This window comes from Salvia hispanica, chromosome 6, assembly GCF_029641045.1.
Source record: "Salvia hispanica isolate PSC_SH4W2 chromosome 6, Shi_PSC_v1, whole genome shotgun sequence".
Lineage (NCBI taxonomy): Eukaryota > Viridiplantae > Streptophyta > Magnoliopsida > Lamiales > Lamiaceae > Salvia > Salvia hispanica.
The window spans coordinates 36749732-36772857 of NC_142697.1; the positions used below are offsets into that span (position 1 = coordinate 36749732).

Consider the following 23126-nt stretch of genomic DNA (forward strand, 5'->3'; position numbering starts at 1 on the left):
GATTCATAATTATTTTGTTTGCTAATTAGTTGTGGATTAACCGTGTTCATGTAATTGAAAATTTTTGGAAAATAAATGAAAACTATAATTGTTTACGGATTTAAAGTTTCGAACTTCGAATCCGAAAATTTTGAAAAATTCTGCACTGATTTCTGAGAAATTAGATTTCTTATTTGATTATGTAAACTTCAATTCTTTATAAACGAAAAGTGACTTTGCAAAAACCAATGGCCAAACTCAAGTTTATATGTCAAAATCTTTTAAAATTAAAAGCTGCGAAATTGGTTTTGGAAACTTAAATTTTGAAAGTTATGAACTGTTTTCGGAATTGTTTTACGCAATTAATTTTGAATTGGATTCAATTTCTTACTCCAAAATGGTGCAGATAATGAATATTATTTATTCCAAAGCTTTTGAGACTTATAACTCAAATCAGTTTTCATTCCGTTTTTTCGCTCCACCGAAGTCGGCATCAATGTTGTTGCTTGTGGAGACGGTAATTGACGACAACTGATTCTTCGCAATAAATGTCAGTGGCGTTTGTTTGTGAAGGGTGATGCAAATATGGGCCAAGATTTAATTAACATGACTGGGTCGGTTTTAAATAAGTTTGGCTACACAATAATAAGCAGTTGGGCTGTTTATTTTATTATTGCATCATTGTACATGGGCGTGAGGCAGTAGCCTGTTTATACTATGTATAATCTCAATTACATAATTGATTTTCAATTAGATTGATAAATTAAAATTTATATTAATTTAGAATTAATGTGTATTATTAGTCCACATTTAATTAAAGAATAAAATTTGATTTTATTTGTTGAGCATTATTTGATATCCTATGTGATAAGCATGCTATTTGATTTATGCTTATTTATTTTAACTATAGTAGTTAGAGACCGTTTTATTGTCTGGGTAGGCGGCGCCCAGTATATGTAGTCCGTGTTATACTATGTCTGGGTAGGCGGCGCCCAGTATTTGTAGTCCGTGTTATACTATGCCTGGGTAGGCGGCGCCCAGTAATTGTTTGAAATTTAATATTGGATATTATATTCACATAACTAGTATCACACTTTTTCCCATAAAATATAAGTCTTGTTTTTGAAACAAATGCATCGTCCATCATAATTGTTTGATGTTCCTAGCCTTTTCGACCACGAGTTTTACGCCAAAGCGTTTACTCTAAATCCACAAGGTCTAGGCTCATTCATAGATGCATAGTTGGCATCGTGTGATGGGGTTGACTTGCTTAAATTGTTTAGTAAAGCCAAAGCGACCTAAATAGTTTATGGATGCATATTAATTGGATTAATAAACCAAGAATTGCAAAATAGTTGTTGCAATTGGCTTAGAGGCCTACCTTGTAATATTACTGTAGTGATCAGCCAAAGCAGGGGCTGCGATGATATGGACTTGGATCTTGGACCACTAAAATTTATATTTGATATAAATTCGTATTTTATGTTTGGGGGACATAATATATGTTAAAATTAGTGGGAGCTAATCAATACAATAAACTCTTGTTTGATTAGAGATACGAATGTGATCTTTATATGCTTTTCTAATTTACTTTTCATTGTATTTTTCTGTTCAGATAAAATGTCAAACTTGACTTACAAGTGTTTGATGGAAACACACAAATTGATTGGGTCAAATTTCACGGATTGGCTCCGTTGTTTGCGCTTGGTGCTAAGGCATGACAAAATTGATTATGTCTTGGACAAACCAATTGGTGTCGTTCCTAGTAAGGAATCTTCTGAGTTTGCTACGTTTGACGCAGCTGCTCATGAGTAACATGTTGAAAATGCAAATGATGCTCAGTGCATCATGTTGTCATCCATGAGTTTGGAACTTCAAAGACAACATGAGCACATGCTTCCATATGAGATGGTTAAACACTTGGAGAGTTTGTATGCTTCACAAGCTCAAACTATGGAGTATGAGATACTTCGCGATCTCTTCAAGTGCAAGCTTCATGATGGAGGCAAGGTTTCTGAGCATGTGCTGAAAATGATTGGTTTGATTGAGAGGTTAGCATCGATTGGAACGGTGCTTCCCGCAAATGTCTCAACAAATCTAATTCTTCAGTCTCTTCCTAGTAGTTTTGAGAATTTCATTGTGAATTTCAACATGAACAACACGAAGGTTGGGCTGCCAGAGTTGCACAACATGCTTAAGACTTATGAGTCTTCCACTACTAAGGTAAAATCTGTGCTCATGGTGAGCTCTTCTGCGAAGTCTTCCAAAGGGAAGAATAAGCAGCAACAGAAGAAGAAAGCATCTAAGGATGTTGTTCTAAAGCCTAAGAGTGGAGGGGCTAAGAAGAAGTCGAAGTTATCAAAGGATGAGTGTCTTTTCTGTCATGAAAAGGGACACTGGAAGAGAGACTGCCCAAAATTCAAGGCACAAGGTGCAGAAAGTGGGAGCTCAGGTATGTTTGTCATTGAGATAAATATGTCTATGAATAAATCACAATCTTGGGTATTAGATACAGCTTGTGGCTCACACATTTGTAATAATGTGCAGGGTCTAAGTGACTGCAGGAAAGTGAGGCCCGGGGAAGTTGATTTGCGTGTAGGGAATGGAGCAAGAGTTGCTGCCGAATGCGTGGGGACTTACAGATTGGATCTTCCCTCAGGACATAGACTAGAATTGTTCAATTGTTATTTCGTTCCAGTTATTTCTAAGAATATTATTTCCATTCCGATGTTAGACATTGAAGGTTTTTCCTTCCATTTTGCAAACAGCAGATGCTCGTTTTCTTTTAATGGATTGTTTTATGGAAATGCCGCTCTTGAAAATGGATTATATATGCTTGAATACAAACGAAATATTCTCAATGTGCAAAACAAAAGACCTAAGCTATGTAATACGAATAATGCAACTTATCTATGGCATTGCAGACTTGGTCATATTAATGAGAAAAGAATAGCAAGATTGAGAAAGTTAGACTATCTCACTTCATTTGATTTAGAATCATACGGAGCTTGTGAATTCTGTCTCAAAGGAAAAATGACAAGTAAACCATTTTCTGGGAAAGGGATGCGTGCTAAGGATTTGCTAGAGTTAATTCACACAGATGTGTGTGGACCGTTTCCAACTCAAGCAAGAGGTGGTTATTCGTACTTCATAACTTTTACTGATGATTTGTCAAGGTATGGATATGTGTATCTTATGAAATATAAATCCGAGGCCTTCGAGAAATTTAAAGAGTTTAAGTGTGAAGTTGAGAAACAACTTGGGAAAAGTATCAAGACTCTTCGATCAGATCGAGGAGGGGAATACTTGAGCCGGGAATTTCTTGATTACTTGAAGTCACATGGAATCCAGTCAGACTGGACACCTCCTGGTACACCTCAAATGAATGGAGTATCTGAAAGGAGAAATCGAACATTATTAGATATGGTTCGATCCATGATGAGCTTCGCCAGTCTCCCTTTATTCCTATGGGGCCATGCCTTACTAACGACTATTTACATTCTAAATAGGGTTCCCTCTAAATCAGTTGAGAAAACACCATATGAGTTATGGTGTGGCAAGAAAGCAAGTCTTAACCATATTCGGACCTGGGGTTGTCCAGCTTTTGTTAAGAAAATGATGACTGATAAATTGGAAACTAAAAGTGAGAAATGTTATTTTGTGGGATATCCTAAAGAAACTAAAGGATATGAATTCTACTGCCCTGGAAATCACAAGGTGATAATATCTAGGAATGTGACGTTTCTTGAAGACAGTTACGTCTCCAAGGAACAAGGTCAAAATATAGTAGATCTTGAAGAAATTCAAGAACCACAAGATAACATTGAGGACGAGGTATTATCCACTGGATTGGACAATAACTCAGTGGGAGTTTTTGATGATCTATTGGGAGGGGAAATTACTCTTAGAGAGGACCTTAGAGAGACTCTCGAAGGACCACCTCAAGACAATGAGATGCATCAAAGACAAGATGATGCAATAGTTGCAACACCTCCACCTCAAGAAGATCATGGGGATATTCCTGAACCCTCTCACATACAGAATGAACAGCTTGAACCAGAGCAAAACCAACTCAATAGGCCTAGAAGGACTCGTCGTCCACCTGAGAGACTGAATCTAATGGTTGAGAACCAAGATGATGAAGTTGATTTAGATGACGATGAGCCTAAGACCTATGCCGAGGCGGTGTCAGACACCGATCGAGAGAAGTGGCTAGAAGCCTTGATATCTGAAATGGACTCGATGTACTTCAACTTAGTCTGGGAACTAGTTGACTTGCCAGATGGGGTTTACCCTATAAGCTGCAAATGGATCTTCAAAAAGAAGAGAGATGCAGATGGCAAAGTACAAACCTACAAGGCTAGGTTAGTGGCAAAGGGTTATAGTCAGCGCGAAGGCATTGACTATGATGAAACCTTTTCGCCAGTTGCTAAGATCAAGTCCATTAGGATATTACTTGCAATTGCTGCATACTACAATTTTGATATTTGGCAAATGGATGTCAAAACCACATTTCTCAATGGAGAATTAGAAGGCGATGTCTATATGACACAACCTGAAGGTTTTGTATCGAAAGAAAGGCCGAATGCAGTGTGCAAGCTAAAGAAGTCCATTTATGGACTTAAGCAAGCTTCGAGGAGTTGGAATATTTGTTTTGACAGAACAATCAAATCGTTTGGTTTTGTCAGAAGCAAAGAGGATCCATGTGTTTATAGTAAACGCGAAAATGGAAACGTCGTATACCTTATCATATATGTTGATGACATCTTGATTATGGGAAGCGATCGTTCCATGATGCAATCCGTGAAAGAGTGGTTGTCTAGATCCTTTATGATGAAGGATCTGGGTGATGCTTCCTATATCCTTGGAATTAAGATCTATCGAGATAGATCAAATAGGATGTTGGGATTATCACAATCCACATACATAGACAAGTTGTTAAGGCGCTTCTCAATGGAGAATTCTAAGAAAGGTTTTCTTCCTATGGGACATGGCATTGTATTGTCAAAGAAGGATTGTCCTTCTAATGACAAAGAAAGAGACAACATGAAGAGGATTCCATATGCTTCGGCTATAGGATCTATTATGTATGCCATGATATCTACTAGGCCAGATGTGGCCTATGCGCTTAGCATGACAGGCAGATTTCAGCAAAATCCCGGTGAGGAACATTGGAAAACTGTTAAGACTATTCTTAAGTACCTTAGAAGGACTAAAGAATATTTCTTAGTCTATGGTGGACAACCAGAGTTATCAGTTACTGGGTATACTGTATACTGATGCTAGTTTCCAAACAGACCATGACGACTATAAGTCTCAGTCTGGATATGTTTTTATCCTCAATGGTGGAGCAGTGAGTTGGAATAGTTCCAAACAAGGTACAACTGCCGATTCCACCACCGAAGCCGAGTATATTGCTGCATCTGAAGCTGCCAAAGAAGCTGTTGCTTTGTTAGAGTTCGTTAAGGAACTGGGTGTTGTTCCGAGTGCCAGTAGTGCAATACCTTTGTACTGTGACAACACTGGTGCTGTTGCGCAAGCAAAAGAACCCAGAGCTACGAACAGGAACAAGCATGTTCCTAGAAGATATCATCTGATCAGAGAAATAATTGAAAGAGGCGACATAAAATTAGAAAGAGTACCCACTGATGATAATTTAGCTGATCCTTTCACTAAACCGTTATGTATAGCAAAACACAACAAGCACTTTGAGAGCTTAGGTGTTAAGCATGTTGGTAGATGGCTTTGAATCAGTGGGAGTTGAAGTTTTATATGTCTTAGAAACATTTTGTATTGAGACATTATTACTTGATCACATTCTATGAAAATTTTATTTTCTATGGGTTTTGTGCACTTATTGGAATAATTGTTTAAATGTTTGTCTTTATTCTAAATATTTGTTCCCTTGAATTGTGACTGTCGTTAATGGGGTGAGATATTAATGATATAGTATAATTCTAAAATAGCCCTAACCAATGATCATCAAGAATGGGATATTGATGATATGTTATAGGTTAGCATGGGGTTTGCATCACATTCTTCGAGAATGTAGTTGTTCTCACAGCTATGAGATATTTGATACTCGTGATGGACACATGGCATACTTTGGAGAGTATTGGTATACCCTACTATTAAACTGTTTTGTTAAGTGTCTACAGTTTATTAGTGCATGAAGTATGTAATAGTCCTTGGATCTGAGGTCATTACACATTTTGTTTGTTGAGTGGTGTGCTTTGATCTTGTCCAACGCTTTGCCTCCCAAAGGAGGATTGAGACACGGACATGTGTTGGGTATATCATAAGATAAATGAAAATGGTAGTTGAGCCAAGATTGAGATTCATTCCTCGATTAGAATTTCGAGAGAATACTCAAATTCTCTATATTACTTGACCACTAAGTCATTGGCCAATGCGAAAGATATATTCAATTAAAGTAATTGAATATGATCTAATGGGTCATTTAATAAAGATGAGATAAAGTGATTGAGCTATTTGGATGACACATAGCAAATCTTAGGCTCAATCGGGTGGTTCGTGAATGAAAGGATATTACTATAAACTTTATGTAGAGGCTTGTTTACCGAATTCACGTAAACGTCCTTCATATATCGAGCTACGCTGCCAACGCAGTCTAGGAGTTTTGTGCAGACTTCGATTAGATCGTCGTCGATAATGAGGGCCTAAAGGGTCACACTATAAGTGTATTTTGATCCGCTCAAGGGTACAAAGTTGGAACTGCGTATTATATCTAATGCTAGTCCAAGTGGGAGATTGAAAGGAAATGGGCTAGAATTAGATTAATATGGATTAATTAATTATAGTTGGGCTATAATTATATTAGTTCATAAGCCCAATGAAGAGTTGTTTTTCTGCTTGCTGTATCCTTTCAATTTCTAATTACACACTTCCTAGATCCAGTAAATCAACTAGATCACAAGGTCTAGAGACTCACAAGACTGGAAGTCTGGTCGTTGGTACGCAAGCAAACCTTCAAAACCCTCAACCACAGATACTAAACTAGCACAGGGAAGTAGGGATCGATCCCACAGAGATGGACTCGTAAAATACATGCGTAGAGAATTGGAAACTATTTTTGGGTTGGCTGCTGCCACGCATATTTTGGGTTGAGGAATTTAACTAAGTGAATTTGGAAATAAAGTATGCTATGCTAACTGCTAGATCTAGGCAAAAAATGAATTATGTATAAGAACTAAATCAAATCAACTACTAGATCCGGGACTTCTACGAACATCTCTAGACCAAGGAGATTAAAACAAGTGGGGACCAAACTCTGAAAAAGGTAAGTACGGACAGAATCGAATCTGCAGCCTAACTAACTAAAGCATCAACTGAAAATGACTTCATCTTCTTCAACGAACACAAATAAATGCAGAGATCGAGAAAAACAAACTCAGATGTAGATTGGAAACATAATTTTAACGGTAAACGAAACAACGACGGAAATCACACTACTAGACGAAGCAAACCAAGCAGAACAAAATCCCCATAATCTCATGCACAAATTTCACCTCCCCTGTTCAGATCCACACTTCGGATGCTAAATCCACTCCGGATCCAAGCATCCGAACAAAAATCCAACCGAACACAACTTCAATACCACGATTCTCGAATCTCCTAAAATATTCAGCAACAAATTCAAGAGAACATCTCAAATAAACAAACCAAAATAGCAAGCGTCATAATAATCAACACGAAATCCAACTTCATCAAGGCAAATCAAACGTAAACAGAACGGTTAAACTAATCCAGCAACAAAAACAGCAAGCTCGACTTCCAAAAGTGAAGTTCGAGACGGAACAGAGTAGTAAACAGAAATTAAGAGAACAATTGTTTCTTCGCCCTCAAGGGACGGTGGTGCACTGATACGTAATTCACGAAAACGAAAACCTCCCCCAATTCCCCATTTCCCTAGTGTGTGTGAGCTAAGAGCGTGACTGTGTGTGGAGTGTGACCGATCTGCCATTCTTGTTGCGCACTCCTTTATTTATAAGCTTCGAGGTGGGGCCCAGCGAGGTATTGATTGACTTGATTGCCCTCAGCTTTTGGCTTCCTTCCTCTAGCTTTTCCTCGTGATTCCGTTCCTGCTCCTCGCTAGATCTACTCCTCCAGCATCTCCTGGATCTAGCGCTACACACACACCTGGCTTAACAAAACTTGTTAGATCCAGCAGAAATGTGATGTTTTTCACTACATAACCAATGCATGAAATTAGCCTTATCAAACTGCTCACACTTAAACCATACTTGTCCTCAAGTATAAAGACAAGAAGAAAAGAAGAATAAGGCGAATTTCAAGCATGGTTATCCCCTTGACCGACTCTACAGACTCTAGACAAAACTCCTACACCTAGACACAACTGAGGCAAAGCTAGACACTAAAACAAAGAGTACATAATCACATAAGATGAAAACACATAAACACATATGCATGAACTGGTTTCAACTTTTAGACAACCGTCCCCACAAGATTAAGGTCAATCCAACAGGCTGCACTCCTCCAAATAGGCCCTTTTCTCCCCTCTACCTAGCCAATCTGTCAGCTCGTCAAGATAGCCTTTTACTTCCCCAATTGTTAGATTCACTCGATCGCTCATTCCTTACCAGGGATGTTAGGACCGATTCTCTCTTAAGTTATTGCCAAACCACTGAAGCCTCGGGTTATGAGAATTTCCTCCTTCTATCCTCCGTCACTATCCCCCTTTTTTTTCTTTTTTTTTTTTTTTTTTTTCTTTCTGGACTTCGTCCAGCTTATACCTCCTTGATTTCCTGGACTTCGTCCAGCTTATACCTCCTTGATTTCCTGGACTTCGTCCAGCTTATACCTCCTTGATTTTTTTCTCTCTTTTTATTTCCTCCTCTGGACTTCGTCCAGCTTATACCTCCAGATTTTATGATTATATATTTTCTCCTTTCCCCCTTTTTTATTTATATTTTTTTTTTTTTTTTCTTCTCTTTTCCTTCAGCATTCAGTGGCAGACTTTTGACATATGTTAGCTCTAAGTGTTATCACAGGCTTATAACTCACCTCTAGAGTAGGGCTTCACAACTGAGCAAGTAAAGGCATTTACTATCGTTCTCGCTTCATTCAGATTGGTTCGGCTTACTAAAGAATCAGGCTTCTAAGTTGGAATACCTCCTATTTTCAATTACTCTCCCTAAGGGAATCTGCCGTATTATATTCACTAGTTCATGCGACACAATTCTAGACCTACAACTTCGCAAAGCATAATAATACTGCATTGACTCCTCTTCCCCCTCCCGCTTCACTCAAGCTTGGCCTCAAGCCATCGTCGTGAAGGGGGGAAAACAGAGAATTCAATGCAGAAATAAACAACAATTCTAATTATAAAAACAAACCAACTTCTCACACTTAGACCGAGCAACGGGCTAAGTGGGAGAAGAATAAACCAACAGAAAACACAGAACTTCTCACACTTAGACCAAGCATTGGGCTAAGTGGGAGAAGATAGCATAAAACACAGAAAACGAATGAAAACAAGACACAGAAAAAGAACACAAAAACTAAAATTTACTTGGTCTGGGGAAAATGCTCATTTCTGGGGCTGGCTCCCGCGAGAGCCAGACGGTGGTGGAACACTGGGGCGGTTTGTTTTCACTTTCTTCTTCGCTGGTTGCTCCAGCTCTTCCTTTCCTTCTGCAGCTTGATCGAGTCCTGGTTTCCTCATTAGCATTTTCGTCCTCGGTGGATTTGGAACTTTCTCGGGAATAGTCGGGGTGGTCAACTGCTGGAATGGCTTGATCGAGGGACTGCTGTGGATGATCTTCTGTGCCTCGCCACTTGACCCAGGAGTCGACTTCGACTGGGTCAAGGGAAGCGTCTGATGCAGCCATTTCAACATCCGCGTAGATATCTCCACAGCTTCCGCCACTCTTTCACTTTGTTTGGCACATTTCGTGGCCAAATCTGCTACGTTGCTGCTCAGAACTTTTACTTCTTCCCGACTCCCATTGAGTTCCTTCCGTATTCCCCCGAGTTCCTTCATCATCTCCTTTTTCATCAGTTGCATTTCCTTTTTCATGTCCTGCACCTCCTTCCTAAGCTCTTCCACCTCTTCACTTGGCATGGCCTCCTCAGCTTCCTCTAATTGATTCCCTTGACCGCGACCTAAAAAAATATGAAGACCCCAGACTCCTGGGTCAAGGTTAAAGTACGAGACATAAACCCCCTTTGAGTTTGGGTCTTCGAAAATATTTTTGGAAATTTTTGAATTTTTATTTTGTTTGGATTTTCTTTGTCTTCTAAAGCAATTAAACTATGTACAATTACCTTTGAATATTCTCGAATCCCCTGGATCAGTGTGTAAAAACATAAACATTTCTCTTGACCCAGGAGTTTATCGAGAATATTCCTTTGTCTGGCTAAGTGATAACTGAGAGCGCACGTAGTGGTATTTCCTCCACTACGCATAGCTCAGAATTATCCCTATAGACTTTCAATCGATGGCCATTAACAAGAAAAGGGACCGAGTTAGGAGCACTTCCCTGGATTTCCACTGCTCCGTGTGCGCGGAGGCCAACGATGGTATATGGACCTACCCACTTTGACTTCAACTTCCCTGGCATTAGCTTGAGTCTGGACTGAAATAGAAGTACTTTCTGCCCCACCTGAAGTTCCTTGACCCGGAGGTTCTTGTCGTGCCAGAGCTTCGTTCTTTCCTTGTACCACATTGCTGAATCGAATGCCTCTAGCCGTAGTTCCTCCAGCTCCTGTAATTGCAGCTTCCTTTCTTCTTCACATGCCACAGACTTCATATTCATTTCCTTAATGGCCCAGTATGCCTTGTGCTCCACTTCCACGGGTAAGTGACACATTTTCCCAAACACCAACCTATAAGGTGACATCCCGATTGGTGTCTTGTAAGCAGTTCTATACGCCCACAAAGCATCGTCAAGGCGTTTACTCCAATCCTTCCTTGTGGTGTTAACTGATTTTTCCAAAATACTCTTTATCTCCCTATTAGAGACTTCAGCTTGCCCATTCGATTGGGGGTGATATGGTGTAGACAATCTATGATGCACGCCGTATTTCCTCATGAGCGCTTCTATAGTGCGGTTGCAGAAGTGTGTTCCTTGATCTGAGATAATCGCTCTAGGAACTCCATATCTGCTGAAAATGTTTGACTTCAGAAACTTGGCCACCTCTTTAGACTCACAAGTGGGCGTAGCCTTCGCCTCTATCCATTTGGAAACGTAGTCTACAGCGACCAATATGTAAGCATTTCCGTACGACGACGGAAATGGGCCCATAAAATCCATCCCCCAAACATCGAAAATTTCGCAGATCACTATGGGCACTTGGGGCATCTCATCTCGTCTCGAGATTCCCCCTGTCTGTTGACACCTTTCGCAGCATTGACAGTATTCAAAGGCATCCTTGTTCAATGTAGGCCAGTAGAATCCACTGTCTAGAACTTTCCTTGCGGTTCTCCTTGGTCCGAAATGCCCTCCACACGCCAAGGAGTGACAATGATGGAGTACATCTCTTTGTTCCCATTCAGGAATGCAACGTCGAATTATCTGATCTGCACACATCTTCCAAAGATAAGGATCATCCCAGAAGTAATATTTGGCTTCGCTTTTAAGCTTCATCTTCTGGGCCCGGGAGGCTTCCCCTGAACTTGGCACCTCTCCCGTGACCAAGTAATTTGCCAGGTCTGCGTACCATGGTTCTGCGTTACGTACGCGCTTTCCTCGATCAGATTCTCCTGGACCTGTTAAAACTAAGACAGATTCCCAGCTTATCGGTCTAGGTGGTTCGTCCATATAGTACAAATGTTCTTCGGGAAAAACATCGGGAATAGCCTCGTCCGTATCTCCTTGATGAATTCTACTCAAGTGGTCAGCCACTCGATTCTCTGTTCCTCTTTTGTCCCTTACTTCCCAATCAAACTCCTGTAGAAGTAGGACCCATCGAATTAGCCTTGGCTTTGATTCTTTCTTAGCTAGCAAGTACTTTATTGCTGCATGATCAGTGAAAACAATAACCCTTGACCCAAGAAGATAAGGGCGGAATTTTTCGAACGAGTAGACGACAGCCAACATTTCCTTCTCCGTAGTATCGTAATTCTTCTGAGCTTGATTTAGTGTCTTGGACGCATAGAAAATTACGTAGTTTTTCCCATCTATCTTCTGCCCTAGGACGGCTCCCACAGCGAAATCGCTCGCGTCGCATATTATCTCAAAAGGGTGATTCCAGTCTGGTGCCCTGATAATTGGTGCGGACACTAGTCTATCCTTGAGCAATTGAAATGCCCTCTTGCATCCCTCATCAAACTCGAACTCCACATCGTTGTGCAGCAAATGAGTGAGTGGTTGCGCAATTTTTGCAAAGTCCTTGATAAACCTTCGATAAAACCCTGCGTGACCGAGGAATCCTCTAACTTCCTTTTGATTTGTAGGGTAAGGTAGCTTTGCAATCACTTCCACCTTTGCCTTGTCCACTTGTATTCCTCTTTCAGAGACCACATGACCTAAAACAATCCCCTCAGTTACCATGAAGTGACATTTTTCAAAATTCAGGACTAGATGTTTCTCTTGACATCTTTGCAGCACTAGGTCAAGGCTGGCTAAACAAGTATCAAATGAGCCTCCATATACAGTGAAATCATCCATGAATATCTCGATGCATACCTCTAGTAGATCCGAAAAAATACTCATCATACAACGTTGGAATGTACCTGGTGCATTACATAGACCAAATGGCATCCTTCGGTAGGCATAAGTTCCAAAAGGGCATGTAAATGTGGTCTTTTCCTGGTCCTCTGGGTCCACGAAAATCTGGAAATAACCGCTATATCCGTCGAGGAAACAGAAATACTGTTTGCCAGCCAGCCTCTCTAGCATCTGGTCAATGAATGGTAAAGGAAAATGATCCTTTTTGGTGGCTTCATTTAGTTTCCTATAGTCGATGCACATCCTCCATCCAGTGACCAGTCGAGTAGGCACCAACTCATTCTTGTCATTCTTCACCACTTGTATTCCAGATTTCTTCGGTACCATGTGAACCGGACTGACCCACTCGCTATCTGGAATAGAGTATATGATTCCAAGGGACAGTAGTTTCAGAACTTCCTTGAGCACTTCCTCCCTCATGTTTGGATTCAGTTTCCTTTGTGGATCACGCCGAGCCTTTGCCCCTTCCTCTAGTCTGATGTGGTGCATGCAAAGATCAGGGCTAATTCCAACTAGGTCAGAAAGTGTCCACCCTATGGCCTTCTTGTTCCTCCTTATTACTTCCAGCAGCGCACTCTCTTGGTCTTCAGTCAAGCGGCTGTTAATTATCACTGGACAAGTTTCTCCTTCCTCCAGGTATGCATACTTTAAATTTTCAGGCAAAGTTTTCAACTCCTTCTTCGGTGTGATGGCTTCCTGAGGTAAAGGGTTCTCCGCCTTACTTCTTGGCGCCATTTCCTCTAGATTCGCTCCCTCGTCTGGGCTCTTCTCCTGAACAGATCTGGCTGATTGGAATGATAGTGGCTGGTGGCAGAATGCCATGATCGCTTCATTGATCTGATCATCTGTCAAGTCCTGTGTGAAAAAAGTTTCACACCATCCTGTCACCTCCTTTTCTACAGTCTGGCTCAGCTCCGAATTGTCAAACTGTTCCTGCATTAGTTCAGTCTCAAGATATTCTTGGACTAGGGGGTTAATTACATCTACAACATGCAAGTTTTCAACATCAAGCGGTTTTTTCATAGCTTCTTCAATGTTGAAGGTGTATTTCTCCCCATGATAGTCCAGGCATATGGTTCCATCAAACACATCAATAACAGTCTTCGCGGTGCGAAGGAAAGGTCTCCCCAGTAACACCCCACTAGACTCAGCAGATTCATTACCCCTCATTTTTATCACATGAAAATCAGCTGGGTATAGGAAATCATGCACTCTGACTATGACATTTTCCAATACTCCCTCAGGCGATATGCATGTTCTATCGGCCAACTGAATCACTACTTTAGTATCGACCAAACTGACTCCCACCAATTTTTTATATATTGACAGCGGTAGGACATTTATCGAAGCACCTAGATCACACATGGCATGCTCAATTTTAATATCACCTATAGAAATAGGAAGAGTGAACATACCTGGATCTGTACACTTTGACGGCATCCTCCTCTTTTGTATCACGGCGGATACATTTTCTCCTATAACAATCTTCCCATCAGGTTTGGTTTTTCCTGCTATGAATTCCTTGATGAACTTGCTGAAGGTGGGTATTTTCAGAGCCTGCAAAAAGGGTAGGTTAATCTCCAGCTTACTAAATATTTCCACAAGGTCCTCAGTATCATCTTTCTTTTTCTTGGCTTCTCCTCGATATGGGAATGGTTTGGGTCGCTTTACTGCATTCGTGGAACTCCCTGCTGGGGCTGCACCTGTCTCCCTGCTTCCCTCTTTAAGTTCCAACTCAGGTTCTGGATCAAGGAAAAATGGGTCACTTAGTCGAGGCATAGATCCCCTTAAATCTCCCTCCTGGAGGTCATCCTGTATAGGAATTTCTCTGAGTCCAGGATCATCTCCTCGAGACTTCTGATTCCCCTTTTCTCCGTTCATCTGTGAGGGTGTCTCCTCGTTTATCACTTGCTTCGGTCCTTCATAGCCTTTCCCCGATCTCAAGGTAATTTGACTAATATTTGCTCGGTCTGGTGGTTTGACAGTGGCAGGCAATTTCCCTTCATTTCCCCGCATTTCGTTCAGCGACGTGGCCAACTGGGACATCTGCTTTGCCAACATGTCCATGGCAGACTTCTGCTCCTGCTGGGCATCTTGAATTTTGTGCACCACGTCATTGTTAGCCTGCATGTTATTCTGCATGTGTTGTTGGAAATTTACCAGGTCATGCACCATGTCATCAAGATTCCGCTGTGGTCGGAAACCTTGAATTGAACTGGGATTAAATCCTTGATTTTGATTGGTTCCAACCACCTGGTTCTGGCGAAAATTTCCCTGACCTCCTTGATTATTGTTGTACTGGGTTGCTGGACCTGGGTGACTCTGTTGGAAATTTTGATTGTTTCCTGAATTGTTCCTCTGATGCGGTGGCACATAAGAATTCCCTTGGTTGCTCTGGTTCCTGTTGTTCCAGTTATGCTGATCCCCTTGGTTACGGAAATTCCAGTTGTTCAGCCCCTCTTGCTGCTTCCCTGCCCAGTTAGAATTATGCTGTGGTCCTTCCTGATTCCGGCTGGGCCATGTCTGCTGGTTCTCCGCTGGACCTGGGTGTTGTGACTGTGGTTGTTGGTTCCCTTCAGCCCATCTGAAACAAGGATTGTCCCTCCATGGTGCCTCCTTAATCTTCCACTGGTTCCAGTTGGTATTTTGATTACTTTGATTCCAATTCCCCATTGCATTCACTTGAGCTTGGAAATCTCCATCGAGTGAGGGATTATTGTAAAATTGAAGCTGATGTTCCTCTTGACCTGGGTTTTTTTCCTTATCAGTCGACCCAGGGGTATTTTTCTTTTCAATGGCATTTAGCAGTGCCTTCTCCAGTCGATCTATTCTGTCTCTAACCTCTTCTCCTTCTCGTTCCTTAACTGTGTTCGCGGAGCTTCTCCTCATGATAGCACGCGGGCAGTCATACGCCTTCTTCGCGTCGATTAATCTTCCCAGAATCTCGCGTGCCTCGCTTGCCTTATTCTTGGTGAAATTCCCCCCGCTCGAGGAATTCATTAAGTCCTTGGACTCAGGATTTGCCCCTTCGTAGAATAGATAAAATGTTTCAGCCTCCGTCATCCTGTGATTTGGGCAAGCGTCAAGCAGGCCTTTAAACCGAGACCAATATTGGCTTAAAGATTCATCGTAGTCCTGCTTACACTCTTGAATTTCTTTTTTCAAAGCGTTTGTCTTATTGGACGGAAAGAAATAGTCCAGGAACTCCAATTTGAAATCCCTCCATGTGGTGATCGAGTCAGGTGGAAGCCTCAGCAACCAAGTGTTTGCCTCTCCTTTCAATGCAAATGGAATCGCTCGCAGGCGATAGTCCTCCTCGGTAGTTTCGTTAGGCCTTTTCTGGATGCTACATAGCTTACTAAACTCGTTCAAAAACTCATAAGGACACTCATTCCTCCGTCCAGAGAATGTAGGTAAAACGCCCAGCACATTCGTCTTGATCTCAATAGACCGCTGACGTTGATTTGACACTATGGCATGAGCTGGCTCTCCGTCGAGATGTGCAGTTAGCGAACCAATCTCTGGGTCTAGGTCCACTAAGTTTGCCATTACAGACTCCTCTTCCTCCCTTTCCGAATGCTCAGTTTCTGACGACGACCGTGAATCCTCTTTCCCCGATGAATTCCACTCTTCTTCACTCCCTGATTCAAACGGAAATGGATCTACAGTTGACAACCCCGATCTGGTAGTTATGGCGGATGTTGATTCCTTAACTTGCCACTTCAACTGCACGTTCCTTGACCAAGATGGGTTGCTCCAGATTCCTGACCTTGAGCCCTTGCTCATAAACTGCCAAAAGCGAAATTCAAAAGATTAAAACTATTTACACCAAATCTCTAAACACATAAACAAACTACGCCATCCATCCCCGGCAACGGCGCCATTTGAAGAGTTGATTTTTTGCTTGCTGTATCCTATCAATTTCTAATTACACACTTCCTAGATCCAGTAAATCAACTAGATCACAAGGTCTAGAGACTCACAAGACTGGAAGTCTGGTCGTTGGTACGCAAGCAAACCTTCAAAACCCTCAACCACAGATACTAAACTAGCACAGGGAAGTAGGGATCGATCCCACAGAGATGGACTCGTATAGTACATGCATAGAGATTTGGAAACTATTTTTGGGTTGGCTGCTGCCACGCATATTTTGGGTTGAGGAATTTAACTAAGTGAATTTGGAAATAAAGTATGCTATGCTAACTGCTAGATCTAGGCAAAAAATGAATTATGTATAAGAACTAAATCAAATCAACTACTAGATCTGGGACTTCTACGAACATCTCTAGACCAAGGAGATTAAAACAAGTGGGGACCAAACTCTGAAAAAGGTAAGTACGGACAGAATCGAATCTGCAGCCTAACTAACTAAAGCATCAACTGAAAATGACTTCATCTTCTTCAACGAACATAAATAAATGCAGAGATCGAGAAAAACAAACTCAGATGTAGATTGGAAACATAATTTTAACGGTAAACGAAACAACGACGGAAATCACACTACTAGACGAAGCAAACCAAGCAGAACAAAATCCCCATAATCTCATGCACAAATTTCACCTCCCCTGTTCAGATCCACACTTCGGATGCTAAATCCACTCCGGATCCAAGCATCAGAACAAAAATCCAACCGAACACAACTTCAATACCACGATTCTCGAATCTCCTAAAATATTCAGCAACAAATTCAAGAGAACATCTCAAATAAACAAACCAAAATAGCAAGCATCATAATAATCAACACGAAATCCAACTTCATCAAGGCAAATCAAACGTAAACAGAACGGTTAAACTAATCCAGCAACAAAAACAGCAAGCTCGACTTCCAAAAGTGAAGTTCGAGACGGAACAGAGTAGTAAACAGAAATTAAGAGAACAATTGTTTCTTCGCCCTCAAGGGACGGTGGTGCACTGATACGTAATTCACGAAAACGAAAACCACCCCAAATTTCCCATATCCCTAGTGTGTGTGCTAAGAGCGTGACTGTGTGTGGAGTGTAACCGATCTGCCATTCTTGTTGCGCACTCCTTTATTTATAAGCTTCGAGGTGGGGCCCAGCGAGGTATTGATTGACTTGATTGCCCTCAGCTTTTGGCTTCCTTCCTCTAGCTTTTCCTCGTGATTCCGTTCCTGCTCCTCGCTAGATATCCTCCTCCAGCATCTCCTGGATCTAGCGCTACACACACACCTGGCTTAACAAAACTTGTTAGATCCAGCAGAAATGTGATGTTTTTCACTACATAACCAATGCATGAAATTAGCCTTATCACCCAACAATCATGAAACCCTAGTGACTCTTCATCTATATAATGGTTATTTATTCTCCATTGTGGGACATGAGAAATAGGGTAACATTAGAGAGAAAATAAGTAAAGCTTTGTAGAGAGAATTCCTAGCATTCTTCTACGGAGCAATTGTACCGGGATAGTTCCTGCATCGGATTGGATTGCACGTGGACCTCGATAGTAGTGGATTCAACTTGCAGGATTCAATCGAAGAAGAAAACAACACAACAAGTAAGATTTAATTCGTTGTGTTTTACATGCTCAACTTGCAATATGATTATGAATCTAGATCTGTATTCTTGTATGCAATTTCCGCTGCGCTCATTAGACGAATACAAGAAAACCCAACAGAAGAAGAGGAAACCGCATTAGCAGCAATGGGCGTGGAAAATCCAGCGGAGGTAGCCAAATTCATCATCAGAAGCAGAATCGCCGATCCCTTATTTGTCTACTCCTATTTCTCCCAATTACCCGATTCCAACTACAGGTTCTCTATCCCTCTCTATGGTATTTTCTATTGTGTATGAAATAAGCGTGAAAACTAGTGTGAATTAGTTTGTTATGAATGGAGTACAAAATTCGCAATCAATTTGTGGGAATGGGCGGAGTTAATTTAGCGAGAACTGTCATTTCAAAGAGTCAATCAGTGCATAGCCTTTTTGTTGTTTCAAGTGTTTACGCTACGGTTTTGATCCATCTCATTAGTAGAAGTTAGTTTGATTTACTAAATTGCTTCGATTTTGATACAGTTCGGGTTAATTGAAAAATACGTTGACGTGCTGTGCTTTTATAAGCCTGTATTTCGTTTATCTCTTGGACTTTGATGACTTGTTTTTATTGGTAGAAAAGATCGGAGGCATAAAGTTAATTTTTTGTTCTCGATTATTTTTCAGCAAGTTGAAGTATATAATATCAAGTTCAGTGACCGAGGCATGTAACAACTCAGTTCTGCTTTTGGGTCCTCGAGGATGTGGGAAAACAGCGGTGCGTCAAATTTCTCATTTATCTTGATTGTCTGGAGTATTTGGTGATGCAAATGGTCTGTGTTCATGTGCTTTTGGCCCTTTTTTTGGTTAGGTGTTGGAGTTGGTTCTTGAAGACCTACTTAAAGAACATCCAGACATGATTTCTGTGGTATAAATTTGTAGTTACGAATCAATTCAAATATCAATTTCTTTGAAAAAGGTTGTCTGGATTCTTTCCTGATAAGCACTGCTCTAATGTTTCAGGTTAAGTTGAATGGACTCCTGCACAGCGATAACAATTGCGCATTGAAGGTCAAATTACCATTATTTCACACTTACTATAATAGTGTTTCTGTGCAACGTGCATATGATTTTAACACAAAATTTTTAGGATAAGGTAGATAACCCAAAGTCTGGAGCCTGGCCTATGAAATAGAGACGTTGCAATTTGATTAACTACATTGTTCAGTTAGAGTTGCAATTTGATCAACTACATTGTTCAGTTAGATATACACTTATAAACTTTGAGTGTATAATTTGAGATACACTAGATTTAGCTCACTTGTTTCTTAAGTATGTGAAGTTATATCAACAATGATTCTAAATGCCAAACTAGCTAATAATCCTGTCAAGCCTTGCAGTTGCAGAAGTATATCAGTGGAATTTATACAATGATGTGAGTCAAAATCTCTACTAAAGATGTCCTTAGAAACTTGATATTCTGGTAAAAGGAAATATATTTATGGATATCTATCTATATAATTAGCAAAGTTTAAGCAGTTACAGAAGCCTTACTGCCTCTGTTTTTTCATCATAAGTATCAAAAGTGCTTATAACTAGTGCATTCTGGTCCGTTCCTTTGTTTGATCATTTGGTGTAGTTAGATTATCTGGTGATTATGTCACAATGTCATTCGAAATTCGTATTTACAATCCATGCTTCTTCATATACCGAAAGCAGTAAACGTTATGTTAGGGACTCATGTTTTTGTGCAATTTGTTATCTGCCCCTTACCTTTTTCCTACTTAACTTGTCATGCAGGAGATAGCTAGGCAAGTGTGTATGGAGCATCAGTTGCAGTTCTCTAAAATGGTAAAATTATTGTACTAGTCTTAAGTTTCGATATACCATCTAGTCTCACCAGTTTGCTGTGTCTACAAAAAATAACCTGGCAGGCCTCATTTGACGAGAACTCTAAATTCTTGCTATCCATTTTACGGTACGTAAAGTGGTTTAGTTTCTGTCAGCGTCTTCAGTGAACAGCTCGTTCTTGAATCTTGATATTCTATTCATGCAAGAGAATATTGATTCATACATTTATTTTGACTAGGGAGTGTGGGTTAGCTCATAAAACAATTGTTTTTGTACTAGAAGAGTTTGACCTTTTCACAGAGGTAATGCCCTCAAGTGAAGAAGAAAATTTCCCAAAGTATACTGAGTTGCTGCTCATTTATGTACCAATCACTTATGTTATTGAACTATATATGCAGGGAAAACAACGATTGCTTTATAGTTTGCTAGATGCAATGCAATCTGTCTTGTCACAAGCGGTTGTAGTTGGAGTGAGTTGCCGACTGGTAAGCTGGTCCTCTCTGTCAATATACATGTATCAATCTTTTTCTCTCTTTGATATTTATGTTCAATATGACTTCCCTTCTCTTACCTGTAAAATAGTGACTACTATAGCTGCTTAGTTTTTTTCATTGTGTCTGATACTAGCACCCATGATTCTAACTTTTTCTATTCTTTTGTGTTTCTGTTGTTTTATATTGATGCATTCATTTATAAAATGATCCAATAAGAAACTGTATTCATTTGAAAAGTACTCCAGTCTTAAGAAAAGAATTGAACCTGCTTTGTGGTTTGTAGGATGCTGACCAGCTGTTGGAGAAAAGAGTTAGATCTCGTTTTTCACACAGGAAGCTGTTGTTTCTTTCTTCCCCTGGGGAAGATTTTCATAGGTGAATTATTATTTCTTGTTTTAATTACTCTGCTGATTGTATCATGATATTCTATTATGATGAAGTCAGTGTTAACATGCAGACTTGCAGAGCACATTTTACTCTTACCAACGGATTCAAGGCTTCCAAACGATTTCAGAGCTTCTTTCAACGAAAAACTACTCGTATCCTTTCCCTGGAGTCATCCTCACGAGTTTCTATTCAAGTTATTTTCTTAAAAAATGAAATGGGAGTTGCACTAAGTTAATAGTGAAATATGCTGAATGGCATAACAATGATGATGCAATGTGGACTTATCCTGCTAGCTCTTCCTCTTTTCTTCCCTCTTGATCATTTATATTTTTCTACTACATTTTAAAATTTCCATCTCAAGAAAATATGAGAATAGGGCCCTTCATAAAAAATCTCAGCTCATGAAACAATGATTCCTTGCTTGATTCAATCTTCTGCATTTAGTATATATGGTTACAATTCCTTGACGTGTCCAGAACATTTTAGCTGGTGAAGAATTCAAAAGGGTCGTCGATCAATTATGTTATTCTGATTCAACTGTCAGCCATCTATTGAGATTTTTGTAAGTGTTTTGAAAATATTATATTTTATGTATAATGCATTTTTAATTTACTGTTCAATAACTTTGTGGCCGTTATCACTAGGTTCTGTGCTGTTTGTCATATGGACTTGAGTTCTGGTTCCCTGTCAATTAAAAATTTTAAATCAGCACTTCCAAGCATACAAAGGCAGCCAAAGCAGGAGGCTCTAAAAGGTGTGTGCATACTTGGCCATTGTCTAGGTTTCATCTTTTCCTTTTTCTTGAGGAGCTTCCGTTTTTAGTGCTCCTGAATTTTACGAGTACTTAATACACGTTCCATTATGTCTTGTGCAAATAGAACCGGAATTTAAGCAGAATTTTCCAATTGGATTAAACTACTTATGCCTTACTATATTGTCCATCTAATTTCATCAACTTATGATTTTGTTGTACGAGCTCTTCAATTTTCCAATTAGGACCTCAAGATAAAATGCAACTTATAAGGAGGATAAAATGTATAGAGATAAGGAAACTGAAATTATGATAAAATGACTCGATGAAATTTCTGACTGACAAGTGAAAAGGAACCAGTTACGATCTTATAAACCAAACTGATTACTGACTTGTAATCAGTGATCTCACAGATGACTAGTGATTGGACCTTGCCCTTTTCCTGTTTGAGCAATATAGTTGTAATGGCACCTTAGTTTTCTAGGAGTTGCATATTACTTGTACTGTCCAACCTGAACTCTTGTTTGCTCACCATCTTAATTGAAAATCTGATTCGTGTGTGCAGATTGCTCTATTTTGCAACTTCATCTTCTAGTTTGCATGAAGAGGCTGGAAGTCAAAGAGGTGGAGTTATGCAACTTCAATTCTATAATGAAAGGTGCATTGAAATTGCTCTGTTCTCTCTCACCTCCCTCTAAGAATTCCTCCCTGATCCATCATTCTCATTGTAGAGTACAAAAGGATACGCGACAGCTTCGAAACAGTCGACTATTATGCAAGGAATATCTGCTTACGGGTTCGTATCAGTTCCTGTCTGAACTATGCACATCTCGCATAGAATATTTGTTATATGTCCACCTTCTATGCGCACCCGTGACATTGATTGACTTCTTTTAGGCCTTTGAGCATCTTCTGCAACGTGGGCTGGTCTCGTTCCAGGACAGCAGAGGGCAGGGCCAATCTGCTGAGTTCCGTCCAGTGAAGCTTTTGATATCGTGGCATGAACTGCAGCAGGGGTTGCAATCCTTCCCCTCTTGCCCGGTGCGTCTCTCTTGGCATCTCATTGAAAAATCTAAAATGCTGATATGAATATCTTCTCTGCACCTATTCATGCGTGAACATATATTTTGATGCTGCCAAATTTGAATTTCCAAATGTAATCATGCAAATTTGAACATATATTTGACTTTCAATTTTGTGTTGACAGACAATCCTACATAAACTGATGGCTCGTGAAGGCTAAGCAGGTCTACAGGGACAACTTTGTTTGGAATATTGTATTTTTGGACCCTTTTCTCATGTTCTTGTTCCTCTCTGAACTATCAAAACTACTTTATCCTGGAAAAGTTTACATAAAAGTTTGTATGAAGCCACTTGAACTATCAAGACTAGCAACCCGAACGGAAAAATGTAAATTGAGATGGTATATATTTCATTTATACTGCTCCATATAAGAAAA

At 40.2% G+C, this 23126-nt stretch overlaps 2 protein-coding genes and 2 pseudogenes across 2 annotated transcripts; all 4 read left to right on the forward strand.

Moving 5' to 3' along the window:
- The first annotated feature begins 1599 nt into the window (after positions 1-1599).
- On the forward strand, positions 1600-2224 carry LOC148923749 (uncharacterized; annotated as a pseudogene).
- A 120-nt stretch (positions 2225-2344) lies between these two features.
- Positions 2345-4802, forward strand: LOC148923750 (uncharacterized). Its single transcript, XM_089061600.1, has 5 exons — positions 2345-2431; positions 2527-2654; positions 2904-3530; positions 3624-4266; positions 4761-4802. The coding sequence occupies exons 1-5, from the start codon at positions 2345-2347 to the stop codon at positions 4800-4802; spliced, it is 1527 nt and encodes a 508-aa protein (XP_088917726.1).
- Positions 4803-5025: 223 nt separating this feature from the next.
- Positions 5026-5728, forward strand: LOC148923751 (secreted RxLR effector protein 161 pseudogene; annotated as a pseudogene).
- Positions 5729-18073: 12345 nt separating this feature from the next.
- ORC4 (origin recognition complex subunit 4) lies at positions 18074-23126 on the forward strand. The gene is made up of 17 exons (XM_089060206.1): positions 18074-18209; positions 18307-18465; positions 18872-18962; positions 19056-19112; positions 19208-19255; positions 19985-20035; positions 20119-20162; positions 20274-20337; positions 20434-20520; positions 20813-20904; positions 20987-21068; positions 21393-21478; positions 21561-21670; positions 22233-22325; positions 22399-22463; positions 22565-22708; positions 22875-23126. Exons 2-17 carry the CDS (start codon positions 18356-18358, stop codon positions 22908-22910), a joined length of 1260 nt encoding a protein of 419 aa, XP_088916332.1. The 5' UTR covers positions 18074-18209; positions 18307-18355; the 3' UTR covers positions 22911-23126.